The sequence below is a fragment of the Doryrhamphus excisus genome, chromosome 5 (assembly GCF_030265055.1).
Source record: "Doryrhamphus excisus isolate RoL2022-K1 chromosome 5, RoL_Dexc_1.0, whole genome shotgun sequence".
NCBI lineage: Eukaryota > Metazoa > Chordata > Actinopteri > Syngnathiformes > Syngnathidae > Doryrhamphus > Doryrhamphus excisus.
This window is the reverse complement of record NC_080470.1, coordinates 11,182,926-11,205,672: the sequence shown is the minus strand read 5'-3', so window position 1 is coordinate 11,205,672 and position 22,747 is coordinate 11,182,926. Positions and strand designations below refer to the sequence as shown.

Below are 22,747 nucleotides of genomic sequence, written 5' to 3'. Positions count from 1 at the left end.
AGAAAAGGTTCTGTAGCGCGTGAGATTCACCTTTAAGATTTGCAATGGAAAATTTTATTTAAAATTCAAATTAATGCATGTATAAATGTGTTTTGTTTGCATACCAATCAGGCAGTCTGTCCCCATTAGGATCACTGTATTTAAAATCACATTGACATATACATCGGACTTAGATATTTTCTCTTAGATCTATTATCTTACAATTAAAACAAAACACTAAAATCTACAAACGTTGATAAAAATTGAATTGAAAAAAATGTCAGCAAGAGCCAGCAAGTGATAATAATTTATTGATGCAGGTAGCGTAAGAGTCTTTGGCAATGAACAATACTGAAGAACCGAGACTGACGGGGTATTTTGAAACGACACATTAAGTGCTGCCAACATCATTTGATTTCACTAACACAGAGTGACTTTGGTTGTAATGGATCTTTCAATAACAGTGTTAATACAGGGAAGAGACAATGCAGTGAAAACAAAATATCAAAACAATCAAGGCTCAAATGGTTAAGCAGCACTTTCAAAAGTGAGTTTGCAACCCATCCACGGATGCCTTAGGACTTCAGGGTTTGACACAGCAGCTTGGGATTTTTTTTTTTACAACTGTTACACTAGCTTCAGCTACACACCAAAGGCAGAAAGATTTTTGTTTAATGTATCTTTTTGGTGTCAAACCCCACTAAGATATGTTAAAATTGGTGTTAAATTTTGTTGTGTATTCAGTAAGGGCAGGCTAAATTTTCCCACTTTGAAAAGTGCTGCCAAGGCATCACATTATCTATTTCTTTTCTGCGGACATCCTGAATTCATTCATTAACATTTCGGCAGGAAGAAAAATCCTCCATGAACCCTCCAAAGGACTGACGTTACAAAACAAACAAAAACAAACATAAAAAAGCAACATTGACAAATAAGTCATATTTCATTGGTGTATTCACATCCCATTGGCATCTTCTTACCAAGTGACAAGTGCAATGCTGTAGTTCATATCATAAAAGATACATTAATAAGGCCGAAAGACTTGTTAAAACCAAGTAAAGGGAACCAATCAGAATGCAGAATGTGCATTCGTCACACAGCTCACAGTTAACACACGAGAGGTTTTGTTTTTTAACATGAATACTGTCTGAGGTCCACTCATTGGTCAGTAAAAGGCTGCTTCTCATTGAGCTACACAGGATAAAGTTGCTTCTATAGAAGAATACTGGTTCAGGAGCGCTGCAGACTCCCTTTTTTGTACATGTGCAAAACCCTGCTGCAGTAGCAAGAGGAGGCCACACAGCGTCACTGTCTCTCACTAGTCAAGTCACAGAAGCCTGCATGGATACAGGGCAGGAAGAGGAAGAATGGCACACTTCAGGGCCGTAAAAAGGGCTTTGTGGTGAGCAGTGGGCCAGTATTTAAGGGTCACAGTGTGACTTTGCTAAGTCTGAGTGAGAGGCTGGAGCGGTGCTGCTGAGACCGTGGCAGCGTGGTGCTGCAGCGACTACGGAGCTGCACCGGACGACCCAACGAACCTCGCACACGCAACAAGAAGTCAAAGTTGGCTGAGGTGTTCATGGCGTAGAAGACGTTGGCGTTGTCAGGTATTATCAGCTCTGAAAAGAAAAATGTAAACAACAACACTAAGAGAATGCCTGAACACAGTACGGTATATTTGATTTGAAACTGGACTTCCCTACTGAGACTGCTGCCCCTACGACACAGATAAGTGGAAGGAAATAGAATAGAAATTTTGGATTTTCAATTTTTTAAAAACAAGAGTAATAAAATGTCTCTTCTTTTAGAGGGGAATATGTGTGAAAAATGAAATTAATGAAAATGTTTAAAAAGAATTTAATTAATAAAAACATAAATGATAAAATGACTCTTCTTTTAGAGGGGAATATGTGTGAAATAAAATTAATGTACATTTTTTAAAATGTAATATATATATATATATATATATATATATATATATATATATATATATATATATATATATATATATATATATACACACACACACACATACATACACTACATAAATTAAATTAAATGAATGTACAATTTTTTAATGTAGGTATTTATATATGTATATACATATATATACCTACATTAAAAAATTGTACATTAATTATTAATATTACTATTATTATAGTACATTAATATATATATACACACACACACACCTTTCATTTCACACATATTCCCCTCTAAAAGAAGAGACATTTTATTATTCATGTTTTCAAAAAATTGAAAATCCAAAATTTCCATTCTCTTTCCTTCCGCTTATCTGTGTCGTGGGGGTGGCAGTCTCAGTAGGGACTAAAATATATTTGTTTTATATATTTTATTTTTCCATTTGTTTGTTTCTAAGATTACATAAACAAACCCCTCCTACCTCTTTCCTCAGAGATGACCTGGACCAGCTCATAGCCTTCTTCTGGCTCCTCCTCTAGGTTATGTTTGGCCATGGCTCTGGATATGACAGCCCTTGTCTTGTCTTGACTGGTCAGCTATTATGGTGACAAGATTACTTTTAGTTTATTCTCAAAATAGACAACAATATTCTTAAACGATAAAGAGTAATTAAAGACGCACCAGTATGCTCTTGTAGAGGTTACCATTACCATGCTCCAGGCTGACTCTGATGATACAAGCGTCCTGGGCCTGCGTGTTGTATGCCGGGGTTTGGCTCGGGGAGGGCGACGACATGGGAGTGAGGGACACGGAGCGTCTGTGGGTGCAGGGGGGGCCGGGAATTGAGGGAGACACGGGCATCATGGAGACGCTGGTGGTGGATGAGCCTGTGTCCATGGAGTGTAGGGAAGTGCAAGAAGAAGACTCGGACAGCTGAAAAGTGCACAAATCTCAAGTTAACACTGAAGAAAACAAATGTGGTGGTTTGTATTGTTAAACAACAGATACAGATGGATGTCCACCTTGTTTTGCTGGAGGTCCGAGCCATGGCTGGGGGTCAGTCCTTCACTGTCTGAGGGGCTGCTGGAGTCACTGGAAGACACGCTGACAGAGTCCATGCTCTCCCCTGAGCTGCCAGTAGGGGGCGAGCGTGGTGTCTCTCTGACTGGAGAACTGGATGCACTGCTGTCTGTCCCAAGGAAGAGCCTAGAGCAAATTGACTAAGGTCAGTTCATGCAATTTTTTTCCACGGTGAAGGTCCTAACCTATTTTTTCCTGAAATTGCATCAAACAGACTCATATATCACAACCATATCATCTCACCCTGCTTTATTTTCCACGCTCTCACATCAGACTGTGGTGGGTATTTCCACTCGAATGATTTGTGTTTTGTCAGACAATGTCACGCCACATTTGCACTTTTGACCAGTGACAAACAACCATTCACACTCGCATTCATACCTATTTGGAGTCCTCAATTAACCTAGCATATTTTTGGAATGTGGGAGGAAACCGGAGAAACCCACACACGCACGGGGAGAAAGTATGTGATATTTTAATTTGTTATAGGTCCATAAAGAGCTATCGATGGGTCTGTATCTGGACCGAGGTCCGCCATTTGGTGATGGCTAGCCTTCGGATAGAAGTCATGACTCATTAATATCTATCCATCTATTAGGGGTGCCACAATACACAAAATTCACAATTCAGTTCGATACGTTTGTGTTATGGTTTGATACATTTTAATCTTATTGAAATTGAAAACATTTTTCACCTTAAATGTACCTTTTTCCTGCAAAAATGGAAAAAAAAATCGCAAGAGACACGTACGCGGCCCGCATGAATTGTAAACCTGCAGACAACACGCAAAGAACATTGACATGCATTTTATTTTCTTCAAGCATGTAGGGCACTTCTTCAGCTGTAAGCTGTCACGATAGCCGAAGGTGCCGAAGGAAGCCAGCCTAAGCATGGCAGCCACGGAAGGGGAATGACACGATCACCCAACCGGATGTGTCGATGTGTTACATAATGTTCCATACACATAGTACTGAACTGTGACACCTGTACCGAACTGTTCGATAAAAAGACACATATTGTTGCACCCCTATCTATCCATCCTTCCATAGTATGTATTTACTGTATGTTGATGTACTTACAGGCTCAGTCTCTTCACCATGCTTTTTCGAGGCTTGGGTGATGTCGGGCTGCTCTCACCGAGACCTTCGACTTCACATGACAAGGCATAACTGTAAAAAAAAAACATTAATGTTGTATTAATGTCATTAATATTGTATTAATGTCATTAATATTGTAAAGCAAAACCACAAGAAGATAAAGGATAGTCTAATGAAGACACAGAGGAAGTAGAAGTGACATCAGAATAAGAAGACATAAAATAAAGAGCACAAAGAAAGGCCCCAAGAATAGTACATTGTATGTGTGTGAACAACAGATTCACTCAATTATGACCTCAACTAATTTGACTGATGTGGAATAGCACTCAGACATCCACTAAGGTTTAACTGCTAAAAGCAGCCTGACCATGACTGTGACAGTTTCTGCTCTGAAAAGAATAAGGCAGTAAGTAAACACAAAATAAGTAATGTGTGTTCTGCTAACAAAAGTGTGCCGTATTTGTTCATCTGTGGAATGGGGAAGCGCATTCATTGTGACTCAAATAGCAACAAAACGTTTACAAAAATAGAGTACAATGCACTTCAGTCGCAACAGATACACATGCAGTGAACATTCACACAGGTGCTGTTGGCCACACTCTATACTGCTCCCTGCCGCTCGCACTCAAATAGTCAACTCAAGAAGACATACAAATTGCGAATATATAAATAAACCAATAGGCCACATTCAACCACAAAACAGCTATCATTTATTGATTTGAAAAAACACGACAGTGGGGGCGCAATGTTTGCTTCTGGTTTGCTCCAAAAATCTAATTGGTTCCTGTTCAGCACATCCATGAAGTATCATGTAAAGCAGTGTTTACCTTTCCTCCTCACTGAGCTGAGTTTGGCTCTTGAACCAACGTAGGAACACCTTTTCTGGAGTCAGACAGTAGCTGTTGCAGGCCGACTGGAGCAGCTTGATCTGGGCAATCACCTCAAACTCCTGTACAATTAATTCAATGTAAATTTATTTGGCATCCAAAGTGTATCCTCATCTCGAGATATTCCACTACTAGACTCTTACCCTGCGTCTCTTCTCAAAGTTGATCAGACCACCCTGCGGGAAAACACAACGAATACGGTGTCAGGCACCACGAGCACATCACATATGCCTGGCGTAGACAAACAAGCTTTACTGTAGGCTGACCACTCACAGAAACAGGCTTGAGGAAAAAAAATAAAAAATTCTCACACAAATCCAAGGAACGTTGCGCCCTAGTTTTTGACAGATGTCTCTCACATGAGCAGCCTTGTGTAAACTTGCAAACACTTGCGCTCAAATGTTGAATAACACAGGTGCAAATACACTAGACACTTAATTAGGTACACCTGCACAACCTAACAAAGTTAGCTAATAAACGCTAATCTGTACCACTATAATTATACTACTACTAGCAGTGCTAGTACTTCATAGGTGAATTATTTGAATATGAGTGATGTCACTTATGATTATTATGTGTCATTTATTACTGATATCCTATAGGAAATTCACAGAAAGAGGCTCTTTAATTTGCAGGTGTACCGAATGTCCTGTGTATGTGGTGCACACATACGCAGCATTGACCATAGTTGTTTTATTTTGTTTACCTCCACAAGGTCAGGAAGTGCTGTATCGAGCATGGTCAAGTCCGTTAGAAAAGTCCCCAAGTAGGGTATGGTTCCCTGCATGGCTCCCTACAGAGGGCAAACAATGATTCAACCACTGCACCAGAAGAGGAATGTGTCTTTCAAAAGTATCACCCGAAAGCACAGTTTTAGCTTCAGCATCCAGTCTTTTGTCTCACCATTTCCTTCTGCAGCTGAAGTCTCTTGTGGGTACGTTTCTGATGCTCCTTGGCACAACTCTCCAGACTGGCAAACTTTGAAGTACCTTCCTGTGTGGGAGACCAAGGAGGAGAAGGAAAAAATAGCTTTGGTTATGGAAATTCTAAACTGTGACCTTTGGAATGCGTGCTTCAAGTCTCTTTTAGGAGACATTTATCTGCTTTATAAACCGAGGCAAGTGATCACTAAGTGAATGCTTAGAGTAAACGCTGCTGACTTTATGAACACAACTCTTTATTAGCCTTCTGAGGATACATTTACTCTGTTTATATTAGACATGTTGCATAAACTGAGTAGGGGTAAAATACCCAATAAAAGATCCGATGGACATGCACTAATGGACAGCAATGTCAACAGGATGCAGTAAGTGCTTTCATAGGAGTACCCTTTGTCCCTTTCACCAAAATGTAAATGCCTTAAGGTTGACGTGACTACATGGATTCAAGCACGTCTCCAGTTTAGCATGTCGTCACCACTAACGTCAAGAATTTACTGGCCATGCCATCTTAAAACTAACTTGTCTATTTGCTGGTGCACTGTGACCTATTTATCCATATAATTATTGAAGTTAATAGGAAGCATTTTTGTTGTTGTTCATTTAGCGCTATGTCATGCGACTCTACTCTGATCTACTTTTTTTTTTACGTTCTTGCGCAAACCATTGACCAATAGCCGAAGTGAGCAGTACAATGTGGCTTGCTGTGATGTATTTACTGTAGGTGAGCAGGGAATTTTTACCCAACTGCACTGGGGGAAACAAAATTTACAAACCAAAAATTACACTTAAATATGATAATATATATAATAAAAAATAAAATAAATATGATAATATATAATTACTTATAAGGTAATATACTGTATATTGGTATGTACGCTAATGTCATTTGTCTAAGTTTGGTCAAGCCCAATTATAGCAAGTATTGGAACTAACCCTCATGAGCAGCTCTCTGCTGGTCAGGTAGTTGTTGTGATCGGAAAAGATGTCAGACAGCTCCTCGAACGTCTGCATGCTGTCTCTGTGGAGCATAGTCACAAGTCAGATAAGTGCAAAACGTCACGTGATGCTGTTTTTTTTTTTTTTTTAAGAATACAGGTACTTACTTGTGTACGTAGTTCCACACTCTCTTTAATCTGTACAGAGGGTTGGACTGCAGCGCGGAAACAATGGCTCGCAAGGAGGAGAAATTCTTACGTATGCGACACTCCTGTTAGGAGTAATGTAACACAAGCGTAGTTGTAATTTGGGAGTCATTAGACACAATCTGATGAGATCCAATACAAGAGATGTATCCAAACATTGCCTTTACAAGTGAATGTGTGCCAACCTGAGCAACGTCTATCCAGCGCTGGATGACCCGTGCTCTGACATGCGGCCGTATCTGTCGATGTCTTAGCACTGTGCTGACCACACAAGCCGCCACTGCGTTGAACTGAGTGATGGTGGCCCTAATGGTGGGGGCGCTGTGCTTGTTGTGTTTTTTGTCCCTCTGGGACCAGATAGAGCCCAGGCAGTGGTGTGGTACCACTTTTTTGAACAGCAGCTACAGCAAAAAAAAAAAACAAGATAGCATTACACACCCTTTTCCTTTCAAAACAATAACCTCCAAGTTGGCGTTTCCACTCACTGCATCCATGTAGGTCAGCTGCTCGGCCACCAGATCGGATTCAAAGGACATGAAGTCCTCTTGGACTTCCATGTCCACTTCATCATCCTCCCCTGGGCAGTAGGAAGTGGTGCCATGCAAGCCAGCTGAAAGCAGCAAACAGTTGAATCCAATGTAATTTTAATGATGACACAATGGTTCTGAATGTGAAGAGCATTTTAAAAATGGTTACCATCAGATTCATCCATGCTGGCTTGTATCCGCAGCTGTTCTAGCAGACCCTCTGCCCGTCGTAGGGCCTCTGAGCCAGGCAGGGCCCTACGGAGGTAATCCATCAGCCTGTGAAGGCAGGGGTAGTCTGGAGGCTCCTGGAAGTCTTCAGGACATTGGTCCAGCCAGGCACGCAGGATAGAGGCTAAGGCACTGTTAGGACAGACAGACAGATTTAGACACAGACTTCAAAGACTGCAGCAATAAGTCAATCAAATCTCACTTTCTGATGGCTCCATTGGTTTCAGAGACTTGGCTTCTCTTGGCATCTAGCTGTTTTTCTTCCACACTTCCATACCTGCAGCAGAGAATACAGCAAATAAACCTTAGCATGCTGAATCATCCTTTTAGTCATACCAAAATAGGGCAAGACTGCGGAAACTGTTCATATTCACAACCTGCTTATGTACTGTATGTATGATAGTGGATAAATATATATTTTATAATTATTTTATTTACAGGTTATATAAGTGGAACATAAATAACAGAGAGTTCTTTATGCACGATGAAGAAAAGATGGCCAAATGGGCTTTCTATTAAAGCCATAGTGGAAATAAATTCTTCTGTTTGCACTTTTATCCAGATTAAAAATTTTAATGGTTTATTTCTATCTGTATGTGTCTAGCAACTGTTTCACTATGTTAAAATAACTACTGCTGACATGCAATATTTGCACAGTACTGTAAATAAAATGGATTTGAACCTGCCCACAGCAGCTCCAAAACTTGCATGGTTACATCATACCTGTCAAGCAGCAGCTGTAGTACCGTCTGTGTGCTGGCGAAGGCTCTGTAGGTGGACAGGAAAATTGAGGTGTACGTGAGGTCATTGTCGTCGAATGCCGTCAATAGCGTCTCCACCAGACGCTCCAGGGTTCCGGCACGGATGCTTCGAATCTTGCAGGTCTCTAGCTGGCTCACTGTGTGGCCTGGAGGCAAGCGGTCGCCTTCGGCCTAGTCATTAAAATACAGATACATTGAAGATTACACCACTTGAGAAGTGGTAATGTGGTATTTGTTTTAAGAGTTTAGGAGGTGAAGTAATTCTATTAAACAGGGAAAGAAAAAGAGGGAGGACCAACTGTGACCTATATTCCTTTTTTTTAAACTCATCCAGATGTGTCCTACTATTGCAGGGTGAAACTGAGCGGTTGCAGAGCATCCAGAAGGGAGTTGTAGAAGAAGTGGCACAGACAAAGGAGGAGGGCTGGAGCGTAGCACGCTTAGGCAGGAAACTCTCCAATCTGCTTTCAATCAAGGCAGACCCCTCCTCCATCGCCTCTCTGAGTTCTCCCAACACTCCCCTCTGATAACAAGTCAAGAAAAACACTTATCTGTCACCGAGGCTGAGAGTTTCAATTCCAATGTGCAAAATGACTTGCATGGGCAATGACTTTGCAAAACAAAACCCACAAATGGCATCTAAACATCCTCATTGTGCAGGATGGCTGTGAAGCACTTGTCCATTGGCAGACACCTACTTACAATAAATACGCCATGTGGAATAAATATTGGGACACCTGCAGGAAGTGGGAATGGAAGAAAATGTCGAGTGTTGGGGAGCACACACAAAGACTTCAACTCACACACTGCCCTTCAACTCACACTGCTTCACAGCCTTTTCATGTACCATTACTTAATTATACAACATCATAAGAATGCGACCATCCAGACCGGGCTTATTAGTTGGTTTTACTTTGTTTTGGTTATGCAAATTGCTTCCTTAACTAACTAACTAACTTTAGAAGTGCAACACTTCATTCATTCATTCATTCATTCATTCATTCATTCATTCATTCATTGATTATACAATTCATCTAAAACTACTTTGGTATTCGGTTAATCGTTTTTTGATTTAATGTAAATATTCTCTGATTTCATGATTGTTACATATTTCCTGACTCATCCATGAAAGCAGACCTATTATCTATATTAGGAAAAACAAGATATTCACACACATCGGCTTTAATGTAAGAAAACTGTGATCAACAGTTTTGTCTGTTTTCTGATATGTTACGGACCAAACCACTGTTTGGATTTTGTTCATAGATTTCATTTGGGCCATCTAGGGCAGGGGTAGGCAACATGCGGCTCGAGAGGTGAATAGAGCTCTTCAGCCTCTTTGTTGTGGCTCATTCTGGCATGACAAAAGGGGGAAAAATATTGATTTATTTATTTATTAGTTACTGAATTACTTTGTCCATTATTTTTGTTATTCTGTTTATTTCTATTATAAAAGGTGGTGTTATAATGGATTGTATTTTTTCCCTAGAAAACTGCCACAAATAGGGAGGTTGTCTTACATTTGCGGTCTAGCTCTACATCAAAACTTATGGGTGGCACCAAATGACATCTCCCCTAATCAAGTTAGAGCTTTTCTTCCCGTCAATCACACACAAGCACACCAGTGGCCTCGAGAGATGCTGCCGCAACACAAGAAACACCCATTGGAAAAAAGTGTTGCAAAGGTTGTTAGCACGTTATCAAAAACAGGAGTTATGATGCTAGCTCATGACAAATATGATCGATTTGTTAACTTGTGGAAGGAACCAACATTGACTATACAAAGTTGAATGCAAGTGCATGTGCTCATGCATGGCCTGTGTACTCCTGCTGAGCTGTGTTTTGAATGCTAGCCACAGCAATCACACTAGCCAAACAAACTGGACTTTAGGTGTCAAGTGTGCCCAAGCAGTGAGTGAGTGCACCATTACAGAGCCATCTACCTAAATTAAGCACACTTTCTCAGTTTGGCTTGAATACAGCTGGCTTCTTATTCAGACCATTACAGCGTCCTCTAGCCAAAGTGTTCCCCTTTTTAGTGCATAAAAGTCTGCAAAACACACAATATCCAGCTTTCTCATGTAAACAATGGACTAATCATTTGTGTTAATTCCACCAGTGACGCGTGTTCTTGCACTCCTGCCGCTAAATCGCCTCACACCCTCAACGCAAATGCTCACGGTTTTACTGAAATACTGCTGAGCATGCGTGTGGCATAAACAACATCGTTTACGAAACAGAGGTGTCTTGTGGGTAACAGACGTGAAATGCACAACTCAAGGAAAAGCCTTTAATGCCTTTTAATACTGGAGCAGCATTTCATCAAAATGCTGCTGCAAAATGGGGAGGGGGTAGGAATGAGCAGTGGAGGGGGCAGTTTGCTTGCCAAGCTGGGAAAGTCAGGAAATCACATGGTTTGGCTAAAAAAAAAAAAGAGTGCAGTGTCGGTCTCTGTTAAAGGTGAAATCCAGAGTGGGAGATTTATAGCTGTGATGTTAAAACAACAATGGTGTGCGTTGGAAACAATGGAGATGAGTTCTCACTGAACAAATAACCGGATGTCTTAAAAGTGTATTCACATGATATTTGACTTGGAATGCACAATTGTCACCAAGAAAGTGGAAAATGCTTTAAGTTACCAAACAGACTTGAGATACACATTACCACAGTACTGCTGTTGTGAGAGGATTGAGTTCACACACTCACCCCCAGCCATCTTGCACCCTTGTTGGCCGCCTGTTGAATCTGAACCCTTTTCAGAGTCACATTGTAGATGGCTCCTTCCTCCACTTCCTCCCCCCAGTCCTGCACGGAGCTCTGCACAGAGGGAAAACCATCATGTATTACCACTACATCAATATACACTGAAAATATGCTAATGAAAAAAACATGAATTTCAAACAAAACCCATAGAAAGTGTATGCCTGCTTTATGATGATGTGTAACCCAACAGAAATAACCACAGTTTAGAAAACCATCACTTAATCAATAATGGCAGCAGGTGGCCCCATCAAACCCATTTTTGCCACTGCCAAAGGCATTCTTGTTAGCTATAACACAACTGCTTCTCCTACAAAGATAGTGCTTGGACCAAGCAAAATTCCACCAAATTTGCATGCAGATGCATGTGGCTCCATGATTTTTTTTGTCAAGCATCATTAATATTTCCTAATTCTTTGAAAATTTCCTGAATGGTCAATGTTAGGATGGGTCATCCTTGGTGAAGGTTTGCACTTTACTGACCTGCAGAAAGAAGATTTACATATGACCACATTTTCATCATTCTTTGTTTCCAATTTCCACTTAGCAGTTGACATCGAAAAACTGTTTTGGACAGTTAGAAAAAAATGGCGCAATCCCATCAGAAAGAAACCAAAAGTGAAGTAATATTCCTACAAATCAAGACCAGTCGAGACACGTTACCTTGGCAATAAGGATTGTTGGGCCTTAACTGAAGTCACACTATAGTTTCTTCAACAGAACCTGAAGATGTGCACACAACTACCGGTACATTAGCAAGGACAAAAGTGCTGTAAAGCATCCAGAACTTCCCAACCCCCAACGCTGCAGCATGCCAGGCAGGGCACCCACCCTCCCACCCTCTCTCTCTCGCTCTCTCTCCCTCTCGCCTGCACTACCTTTAATTCCCCATCCATCTCTTTTACTGTGTCCCTGTCTTGGTGGAGGTGAAGCCGGAGCTGCACAACCTTCAGGAAGCGATGAAAGGTTGACGAGGAGAGACAGAATGTGTGCAGACTCCCAAATGAGCCCCCTATGCGACAGCTCTGCATCAGACCTTTATTGCAGTGCTCAGCTCGGAATTAACATAAGCGAGGACTTTAGGAGTCCAATGGCACCGCTCAGGGCACTTTTTATACTCTCGACACATCACTTTTACAAACCAGGAACAACATTCTGCACCTTTTAGGCCTTGGAAAAAGTCCAAACATTTACCTTAGAGTCGAATAATTAATAGTACAGATTGGATCGCCACTTCCGCCCGTGTACATGCATCCAACCTATTTCACATGTCGGTGCACTCTACACAGAAACAAAGTATGACGCAGCATCTGGCAATCAGACAATTAGCTTTCAACACAACAGAGCATGAGAGGCGAGTCCAGGGTGTTAAACTTCACACCCGAGTTCCATGTTTACACTATTCCCTTTCACACACACAATCGCCATCCCACTCTGTTACAACCCCTGAAGTATGAACATCCCACCCAACGACAAGGAATAGAAGGTTGACATTAATTTGACAATTTTTCAGCTTCAGGGGTCATATCAGATGAAGCAGCTCACGTTCCCCACTGCTCTGTTGTATTAAAAGCAATTAGCCAACATGTATGTTATATGTATAGCAGGCACTGGCATTGTCACAAATGTACTTATCTTATTGTGGGACACATACACAGTTACAGCAATGACCCACTGGGTTCTGTGTGAACTGCACATACAATTAAAACCAGTATCAACTGCTTTGGCTGTGGTGCAAAAATATTGCGGGATTCCTGTGTGAAAGAAGCTCAAGTATACCTCTGAAGGCTCCAAAGAAGAAAAACTCTTATTGACTTCCATTCCCCATTTCAAGGAATTTTACGAATCTGTGGAAAGCGTTCACTCACTCCAATTCTCCTGTCCTGATGTGTTGAAAGCAGTTGTTGAACTTACTTAATAATCTGTGCTGTTCACACAAAGAAAAACGTGGGAATAAACCGGCTTTTTTTGGCAATGTGAAAGGGGGGCAAGTAACTCACAGGCATACAGCAACGCAATACACAGACCGAGTGGGGTGTATGAATGACAATGCAGACACAGAAAAAAAGACTGCCAACAGAGGGTTCAAAAGCTAGCTTGAATACTGCTGACACATCAACATGTGGAGACAAAAACAGAAGCAGTGGGCCAGATCCAAACACCACGCATGCAACATGACGGCCAAGTCCTCTCACACACACACTCACACACACACACAGCCTGGATTGCACTCATGCCTTTTTCAAGTCCAAAAGAGGGCCTATCAAAAGGTGAAAGGTTGAAACCAAGTCACAACGAACCTGCAACACTCAACTAAGCAGGGCTGTGTTGTATTTGTTGGGGGATCTCTCCCCCCCTCTTGGTCAGCAACATGTCTCCCCTATCCAGCTGCAATGTGTCATGCACACTCCCAAAACAATACCGGGCATGCTTTGTGTCAAGCACTTTTGTGTCCACGGCATTTCTTTAATGATCATGAACACTATGTTTTATAACATGACGCTGAGCAGATGTAAACAAGAGGCCTGGTGGCGGTTAACTTAAGAGAAGACCGTTTATTATAACAGGAGACAGTATTTCTTTCCAAAGAAGGGAGTCTAATCTGCTCCTTTTAAACAATACAAGAAAGATAACTTGCTTTTATGCTAGCCTGGAAGTTGCTGGCACCGTTAGAAGAAAGCGCAACTGCTGTCCCCTTTCCCTTTGTTTCTAATAAAAAAGTTTGACCATTAATACCATCAAGTGGGAAGAAATAATAGATACTGTGGGCTTTAAAACAACATTTAAAAGTCAATCAAAAGCTATCACAACATTAAGCCAACCCCTCCCCCTCTTTATCCCCCACTTTCCCAAGCTTACAATCGCCTCCCCACCGTTAGCTCCCTCCCTGCGTCCTCCTTCTCCCTTTCCCTTGAGGTTATACACAAATGTATTGATCGTTTATTCATTTATTTTTACCATTTTAGTCTTCCAGGCGAACTTCATAGTGAGTCCTTCTCTCATGGTCCGGGGACAGCATCAGAGCCCGCCAAAAGTCCCCCGAGGAACAACAAAGATGGCGTCTATTAAAACACAACCACCTGCTCCGTTTTTATCTTCTTTATCTTTGAAGTCAGTCTCCTTCTTTGACGCGTCACTACTGGAAAACGAGTCTCCAACTGTCAGTTAAGTCCGAGGCTCTTCTCGTGAATGAGCATACTCCTCCTACTTGCACTCACAACATTCACGCTATAAACTCCTCCTCCTTCCTTCCTTCCTTCCTCCCTCCTCCGCCATCTTTGCCCGCCTACGCCGGTGTCACTTCAATCATCAACGCCAGAGCCGTGATTTCTTTAACTTAAACCCGTTGAAAAGTTGTTTTTGAGCTGCCTTTTGTGTAAAATAACTATAACGAGTTATTGATTAGTTATTTATTAGTTAGTTATATGATAACAGTCCATACAATACCAGTACGATAATATGGTATACATAACGTTTTTTCAGTGGAAAGAGCATCTTTTTCCAACCTACAAAACTAACGTCATTCAGTTCCTCCGAGTGCCACAATTTGACAACCCCCAGCATACATAAAATGAGTATTTAGATATGTAAATATAATTATTATAAAGATTATTATTTAATCAATAATTGAATTATTTTAAAGATGTCAATAAGTATAAGAGCAATTAATAATGAAGACGAATTTCTCTTTTTTGGAAATAATTGCTTATTTTTTTATTGCATTAGTTAAATTGATAATTTAAAAAAGTGGAAATATAAATTAATGTGTATATTAATAGTTTAATAAAATAATGATGATTATGTTTTTATTTATTTATTATTATTTAATTTTGTTTCCTCTGCAGGTGGACAAAGAATCTTAGGTACACCGACACAATTTTATACAGTGTATATCATGAAAAAACAAGATGACAACATTTGGATTGAGGTATTAATTTAACAATATGTTGCAGTAGTGAACAACTGCACTGTATTGCTGTATAATGACAGCTGTTCATAATATTTTGTTACTTCATTTGGCTGCATGAGAAGGTCAGAATATTATAAACAGCTCTCTGAATGGTGCAGATAAAGCTTTGAAAAGGTTACCGATTCAACTGTCCACCACGCAGCGACCTTAATATTTTGATACAACTCCCCATTGCATCCTTATTCTTTGCTTTATTTTTACTTTCTACAAAATGCACCGTGGAGTTGCACTCAAATTTTGTTGTATGCAATACAATGACAACAAAGGCGATTCTGATTCTGATTTAGTATGGAACTATTCATTCATTTTCTACCGCTTTTTCCTCACGAGGGTCGCGGGGGTGCTGGAGCCTATCCCAGCTGTCTTGGGGCGAGAGGCGGGGTACACCCTGGACTGGTCGCCAGCCAATCACAGGCACATATGGACAAACAACCATTCACACTCACATTCTAGTATGGAACTATAATCCATAAAATTGAATTGGGTTCTGTGTTTGATATGGCTGAAGACGTTGCAACAATTGCCTCACAAGACTTCAGCAAAAATGTTGCAGTTATGCTGTATTGTTTCAGGCCATTTCCCCCCAAATCCATGATTAAGATGTATCATGTTCTAGCTGTCATGCATGTGAATGATAAGTGTGTCTTGTGAGTGAAGCAGCTGTGGCCTGAGGCTCTATGTGTGGGACAATACAAGGAAGGCGGTGCATGGCGTCATCCGTGCTGTGTATTGTCAGCATGTGAAGAGAATGGTTCGAGTGTATGAGAAAGGCAGACGCTGTTCCACTGCTGCAACACATAGTCAACACGGCCCACACATGTGAATAAACGGGAAGATATGAATCAAACATTGGTCTTGTGGTGAATTGTTCATTATGGACAAACATTGTATTGTAAACACTGCGTTGGTGAACTCTCACTGGTTTGTAAGTTCATTCAATGATGAATCAAGTTAGAATGGCTCTTAGTAGATATCCACCTTCTTAGACAGCCACTTAATTCATTTCATATTGCATAATCCATAACACAAACATCTGTGGAACTTTTATGATGGAGGTTACCGGACAGGCAAACAGTGATTAAAAGTGGAGGTCATGAAAACTCAACTTCCTTGGGAGAGGTGACAAGTAAAGACCAATGAAGACATAAACAACAAATTAACAAATAATGGAACTATAAGTTCCTTGGTGGAGGTAACCAAAAACAAGTGTGGATGAAAAAAAGCCTCTTTAGCAAAGGTAACCAACAAACAAGCAAAAAGCAAAGTAACCATAATGCCCTTTGTGTAGGCAACAAAGAAACAGTGACAACAACATACCCTCCTTGGTGGAGGTAATAAACAAACAGCAAAGCAAAAACAGCTTCTTTGGCAAAGGTAACGATAAAAAAAACAACAAATGTTAATAACAACATGCGTTTTAATAACAAACAGAATTGAAAACATGACTTCTTGTACATGACGCTGTGCATTGTTGTTCATATTTGATGTCATCTATTTATTCTCCACATTATTATTATTATTATTTATTATTATACGGGAGCCAGGCAATGATATTTTGTTGGCAATTTCACTGCTGTGTGATTGTGCAATGACAATAAAGGAAGTCTATTCATGCATCCATCCATCCATCCATCCATCCATCCATCTATCATGGAAGTACCCAACAAACAGCAGTTAAAATAACTCCTCAATGGTGGTAACAAACATTACTTCCTTTGTGGAGGTAACAAAAAAAGGATTTCAATGGCAACATTATTTCTTTGGTGGGGGTAATTGACAAGCAAAACAAACAAAGCATTTCTTACAACAACAAAAAACATGCCAATAGCAACATAGCTTCCTTGGTGGAGGCAATTCCCAAACAAACTACACGACTCAGTCGTAAAAGTGGTCAGGAACCAATCAGAGACATTTAAGATAGTCATCAGTTTCTGTGGGACAGATGCTGTTCTTTGAGTGTGTGTGTGGCAAACTGACTCATTAGTAACCCCCAACGTCACACTTAGCGTCACCAAGGCATCATAAGTGCATGCAAGGTCGTCACGTATGAAGGTGAGGGCACGTCAGTGTGTCATGGTGCCGTTCCGACCTCACATCTAGCCTGCCTCTAGTTCCCAGGCCGAGCTGCCCCACTCTCCAACAGGGTCTCCAGAGTTCTGGGAAGCCCACAGGGGCAGTGGGAAGGTTATGACCTCAAATGACCCCCAGCTATGCCCCGAGTGCATTGGAGTGTCGCTCTCACAGTGGGAGTGATGTCATATCTCAGAGCAAACAAGGAGTTGGGCGAATGTGATGGAGGAGCTGATGGAGAGAACATCTTTCAAATTGACTTGTGTGAGATGTCTTTTGTTGGATGCAAGTTTGCAGTGCACCATTTTACAAATTAAATAACCAATTTAGCTTCAGTGTATTGTCCACTATTTACATATATACTGTAACTCTGCACTTACCGTATAGCACATACAGCACCGTAGCATTAAGGAGTGGGACAGGAGGACACACTAGCATAGCTATGTGAGCTCCAGTGCTAAGCCTCCAGCCTAAATTAAGCATTTGCAAGCATAAAATTGGCTAAATTGACAAAAAATAAAAATACATGACATGAAGTGTTATGAAATATCTGTGACTTGTGTGCGCCTTTAAAAAGTTTTGTCTTGGAAGTGATGTGTGCGTCATCCGCTAGCTCGAGTTGACTATTAGCTGAGTGCGAGAAGCAGTTTAGCAGTGTAGAAAGAGAGTGACCGACAGCAGCTCCTGTGTGAATGTTCATACTTGTTCTCTGCTTGTGAATAAAGCATTTGAAGTGCATTGTGAGCCTCTCCTTAACAATGAACAGCAGCAGTACAGTAGTATTCTACACTGGTCTTTAGGTGTCAGTAAAGTTACATTGATGATACAATAGCCACTGCAGGAGCTGTCAATGCAAACTTATTTTATTTAGATTATATTTATATTATTATTGCTACCATATTGGGTAATACAAGTGTAAGGGTGACTATAGGGGTGTTATTTCATGTCTACTGGACTGTAATAATGGCAAAAAAAAAACATATTTACAAGGTCACAACGACAAAAATATTCAATTTATTACTATTGAATCCTACTTGACGGAAATTCACCGAGAGTGGTCGATGTGGAACCAATTAAATGTGATAAAGGGGCAATTGTCTTTCAAAACAATTTTGTGTTTTCTACTACTTACAATAGTAATTTGAAAGAAATTCGACTAATTCTCATTCTCATTGCTTCCAACTTGACCATAATGTTGTTTAAAAAAAGAGAAAAAAAACTGTCAACATTTTTCAGGCATTTTTTTCCCCTGACAAATGAGTTGATGCTTTTCTAATATAGTCGGTTCCAGTATTCAACTTCCAGAGACGCCTTTTCTCTATAACTGGGATCATGGAGCTACAGTACAGACACAAACGGGACAAAAACAGGCGGAGCATTGCTCACAGTGTTATTGCACCACACGATGGAGGGGGGAAAAAAACATACATTCCAGGAAATCTCCCGCTTCCTGCCTCCAGCTCCCCCTGACTCCAATCACACTGCTGCTGCCCTCATACCTGACTGGCTGGCCCACAGCCTCTCCAACAAGGTCATAAAAGCCAACCAGGGCCTGGAGAGAGAGTGATAAAGTTGCTGGGGTACAAGCATGGACTTTAGGGCAGCCTGTGTTTACATCACAGATAAGACAGTAGTCGTATATCAGAGAAAGTGTAAGAGATTAAGGTGAAAGGGGGCATTATCTCCACTTTGTGACTGAGAGAGTGAGAGAAGAAGAGTTCACAGGACAGTCAGAACCTGAGAAGATCCACACGAGATCATGACAAGCGTGATGTAACCAGATCATCTTGCACGGCCTTCCAGAAAAAATATTACAAAATGAAGCCGCCCACGTACGCTACATAGACGAGTCTTGTTTTGCTTTTTAGCAGGATACACGATCAGAATATCAAAGTTGTTGTGTCATGCTGGGAGATGGAAGGGGGGGGGGCTTTCCCACTGCCAAAAGGTTTGTTTTCGCTCTCCTCAGATTACCAGAGCAGAAGGTTTGTGTTCTTCAGTTCAGGAGGAGCGACATGAAAAGAATGGTAGAGGATTGGGAGGCTGTTCGTATGTCCGTTTAATTGGAAAAGCAACAGGTTCGGTAAGGGAGTAATACACTACCGATATCAGCTGTCAAATCAAGCCTAAAAACATCACCATTTTTTCCTTTACGCTAAACTAGTGAACTCTGACCTCATACATATGCTTGGTTACACTAGCAACAAACCAATTGTTATATCTAACACACACATACAAAAACAAAGAGTGATTAAAAATGAAATTTTGCACAAAACACAAGAGGAAAAATAATTAGTGCACAGGTGTGACATCACCAAGTACTGTCCTGGCATGCACATCGCAGTGTTTTTTTTAAATTCTCATTTCTGTAAACATATGCTCAATGTTGGTTCTTTCCGAGATTTCTTCTTCAGACGGGAGTTTTTCTGCCATCACAAGGGGATTTCCTGTCAGGTCTCTTTAATGTATAAGGAGTTCGGCCTTAAATGTATTCCATATGAGGGAAGTTTTGTTGTGATTTGCTGCTATACATTGGCTTCAGTAAGCCAGTAAAGCTGTTCATTGGATAGACGTTCCAGTGGTGACAACCATCCAAACACAGATGAATAATAACAAGGACTCTCACAGCTGCATTTCTCTCTCTAGATGTGCTCAACTGGAGCCTTTGTTCAAACCACATTAAAGCACTGTCTCGGCTCCCCGATCCGTCGCTTCTTATGTCACTTCTCTGCTGCTCACCCATCTATTGTCCTCATTCTCTCTCATTCTGACTTTTCTTTCTTTCTCCAGAGAGCTGACATCATTTCCAGTAAAGGGCCAGAGCTTGGAAGCTTAGACCCCTCCTCCTCGACATCCCACACTCGTATCGCAGCTGACCCAGCTGGGAGGAAAGTTTCTCTGGAGTTTCATAACCACTGAATATGACGAATCACTTATATACATGGTGATGTTTATAACAGTTGCTTTTTCAGCCTACATTTTGGGGTCAGTGAGGCTAAACCAGGGTAATCCAGATCATGGTTGTACTTTCAGGTGTATTCAGTCTAAATCACATATGCACACACACAAACCTATATATGCACACAACCCCCATTCCTGGCCCTCTAGTCATGACACACACCCCCTCGTCTTGCAATCTAAGCCTTGCTAAGCCTTGAATGAGTCAGTCTGGACATGCTCGCTTGTCTGTCTGACCCCCTGCTAATGAGACCATGGACCGACCATCTGTTGCCCGACAGACACATGCAAACACTAAGTTGTCACATACGCAACAAAAACAACAACGGACTGGTGCGCACACTGCAAAGTCACACCTATTTGCACAATTTAACACAAACCGCGAGGACGAAGTAGCACAGTTGCCAAGCTGTTACAGTATGTGCCACAGTTTAAGGAAATGAAACTGACATAGTGACGCTCACATGAATGGAGAAAATACGCAAAAATGGCAAATGTGTGACAGACAAATGACTCACATTCTTATTACAACAATGATGGGCATGCATAGCCTTACAAATCCAGTCAAACCTCCAAAGTGGAATGCCCCAAAAGTTGGACAATTTGTAATTCAAACAAAATTTGTATTATTCTTTATTTATTTTTTGTGGTAGTGATGGCAAAGCAAAGTGTGATGCCCACCATAGAACCAGAAATGGTACTTAGTGCAAAAGATAATTTTAATGATGCTTATAAAACGCCACGAGTTGGCATTGTTCCCTCTCCATTTATCAGCTACCTCAGGTTGAGTATTTTTGACTTTATCTTAGTTTTATTGTGTCGTGATTTTTTTACAATTAAAAAAATGTTTAAAATTGTATGACAGTAATGTCAAATGTTACTAAAACACAGAAAATAGCACACAAAAACACTTTACAGTGTTGTGTGAGAAATTTCAAGCCATTTCGTCGCATGAGACATGAGAGTCCAACTTTTGCGTTGAATACAAACACCACCATGTGATTTGTCCGAAAAATAACAGCATAGGCAACATGGAAGGGGTGCACGTTTTGGCAAATTTTGGCAAATGAGTAGAAAAGTTAGCTTGCACAAATAAACGCAGTTTATGAGCTAACTCTTCTATTTCAGGAACTTATTTTATATGATCTCCTATAGAAGTAATTCTTCTTAAATTATTCATTTAGAATAATTTTGGAAGTCACCAGGCATCGCAATGTAAGCTTGATCCCTGTCATGTGTCCTGACTAATACCAACTGGACTGAACACACACACACACACACACAGTCATCTAATTGCAAAGCCATACAAAAAGAAAATTCAAAGACCTGCAGCTGCACATATAGCCTGCTGCCTTCTACTCGACGGGAGCGCACCCATCACCATATGGTAGCATGATGACTTTTCTGCCCCACTTGCGCGAGCTGCTGCTGCTGCTCGGGTTACAGGAACAATACCCGTACTTATTGACTTTTCACACCAGTCCTATTATGTGACCTAATTAAGGGCCAATGTCACAACAACATGGAGCTCTGAAAAACGTAGCCTGAGGCGGCCAGACTACTTGACACATGTGGGAGGTTACCGGAGTGTGTAAACAGCATCTTAAGTGGTTGATTGAATTAAAGGGGCCTAGCTTTTGGAGAAAAAAGAGGTCTAGTTCTTTGGTCAGAGACACATAATTGGACAGACGTGCATCCCAGTTTTTCCACTTAAGTTATTAATGACAGTCTTTCACAAATAAGCCATCCAATCACCTTTAATGGTGCTTTATGAACTATCCCTACTAGTAAGCGGAATATGGACTACAACAGGAATCAATATCGGTCTGTACCAGTGGTTCTCTCACCAGAGATTAAACGCCATCAAAAAGAAGACACCATCAAAAACATATTGTTCGGCATGTGATGGCCAAATATGAAACAGGATGTAAACACCAGAAGTTGTCTTTCCGTCGCTTACTGCTCAAAGCATCTTGTCAAGTCATCAAAACACACCACCACTGAGTTTGGGAAGGGAAACACTGAGACGTCACTAAGCATCAGCCTCAAATGTACACTTCTCTGTTCATTAAAGAAGAAAGAGGAAGGAAGAGTGCTCTGTCAGCTTTCTTCATCTGTTTTGTTGAATGATCAACGTGCCATTGTGGAAATTCTTAACCCCCCCTTTCCTTTTTGCCTGCTTTCTCTGCCAACTGTCACTTCTGCATTTCCAGCTCATGACCTTTTGAGGTTATTGAACTACCCTGCAGGCAGTACTCATATTCCCTCTTCTGAGCCAATTAATGAATTGGTCAGCCCACTTAATGCACCAGTAAGTGAGAAGACTGTGACTGTGAAATGTGTGGTGACCCGTTATATTTATAGTTTACTGCCGCAACTCTGTTTAAACTCAGTCATGATTGTTGTTGGTGCAGTTTGTGCCTG

At 41.0% G+C, this 22,747-nt stretch overlaps 1 protein-coding gene across 3 annotated transcripts in view; it reads right to left on the bottom strand.

The window, feature by feature from the left end:
• Positions 1 to 272: 272 nt before the first annotated feature.
• Positions 273 to 22,747, bottom strand: part of rgl1 (ral guanine nucleotide dissociation stimulator-like 1) — a 30,908-nt gene continuing 8,433 nt past the window's right edge. For 2 of the 3 annotated variants that reach the window (XM_058073696.1, XM_058073695.1), the window contains 17 exons: positions 11,272 to 11,382; positions 8,528 to 8,736; positions 8,007 to 8,081; positions 7,746 to 7,936; positions 7,535 to 7,659; positions 7,235 to 7,450; positions 7,011 to 7,114; positions 6,841 to 6,925; positions 5,870 to 5,959; positions 5,673 to 5,759; positions 5,110 to 5,142; positions 4,907 to 5,028; positions 4,062 to 4,151; positions 2,925 to 3,108; positions 2,584 to 2,835; positions 2,384 to 2,498; positions 273 to 1,598 (listed from right to left, as the gene is read on the bottom strand). In XM_058073696.1, coding sequence (XP_057929679.1) covers positions 1,408 to 1,598; positions 2,384 to 2,498; positions 2,584 to 2,835; positions 2,925 to 3,108; positions 4,062 to 4,151; positions 4,907 to 5,028; positions 5,110 to 5,142; positions 5,673 to 5,759; positions 5,870 to 5,959; positions 6,841 to 6,925; positions 7,011 to 7,114; positions 7,235 to 7,450; positions 7,535 to 7,659; positions 7,746 to 7,936; positions 8,007 to 8,081; positions 8,528 to 8,736; positions 11,272 to 11,382 — 2,280 coding nt within the window. In that variant the 3' untranslated portion in view covers positions 273 to 1,407. Of the gene's footprint in view, positions 1,599 to 2,383; positions 2,499 to 2,583; positions 2,836 to 2,924; positions 3,109 to 4,061; positions 4,152 to 4,906; positions 5,029 to 5,109; positions 5,143 to 5,672; positions 5,760 to 5,869; positions 5,960 to 6,840; positions 6,926 to 7,010; positions 7,115 to 7,234; positions 7,451 to 7,534; positions 7,660 to 7,745; positions 7,937 to 8,006; positions 8,082 to 8,527; positions 8,737 to 11,271; positions 11,383 to 14,283; positions 14,566 to 22,747 lie in introns of those variants that run through there. The other variant, XM_058073697.1, reaches the window with a different exon arrangement.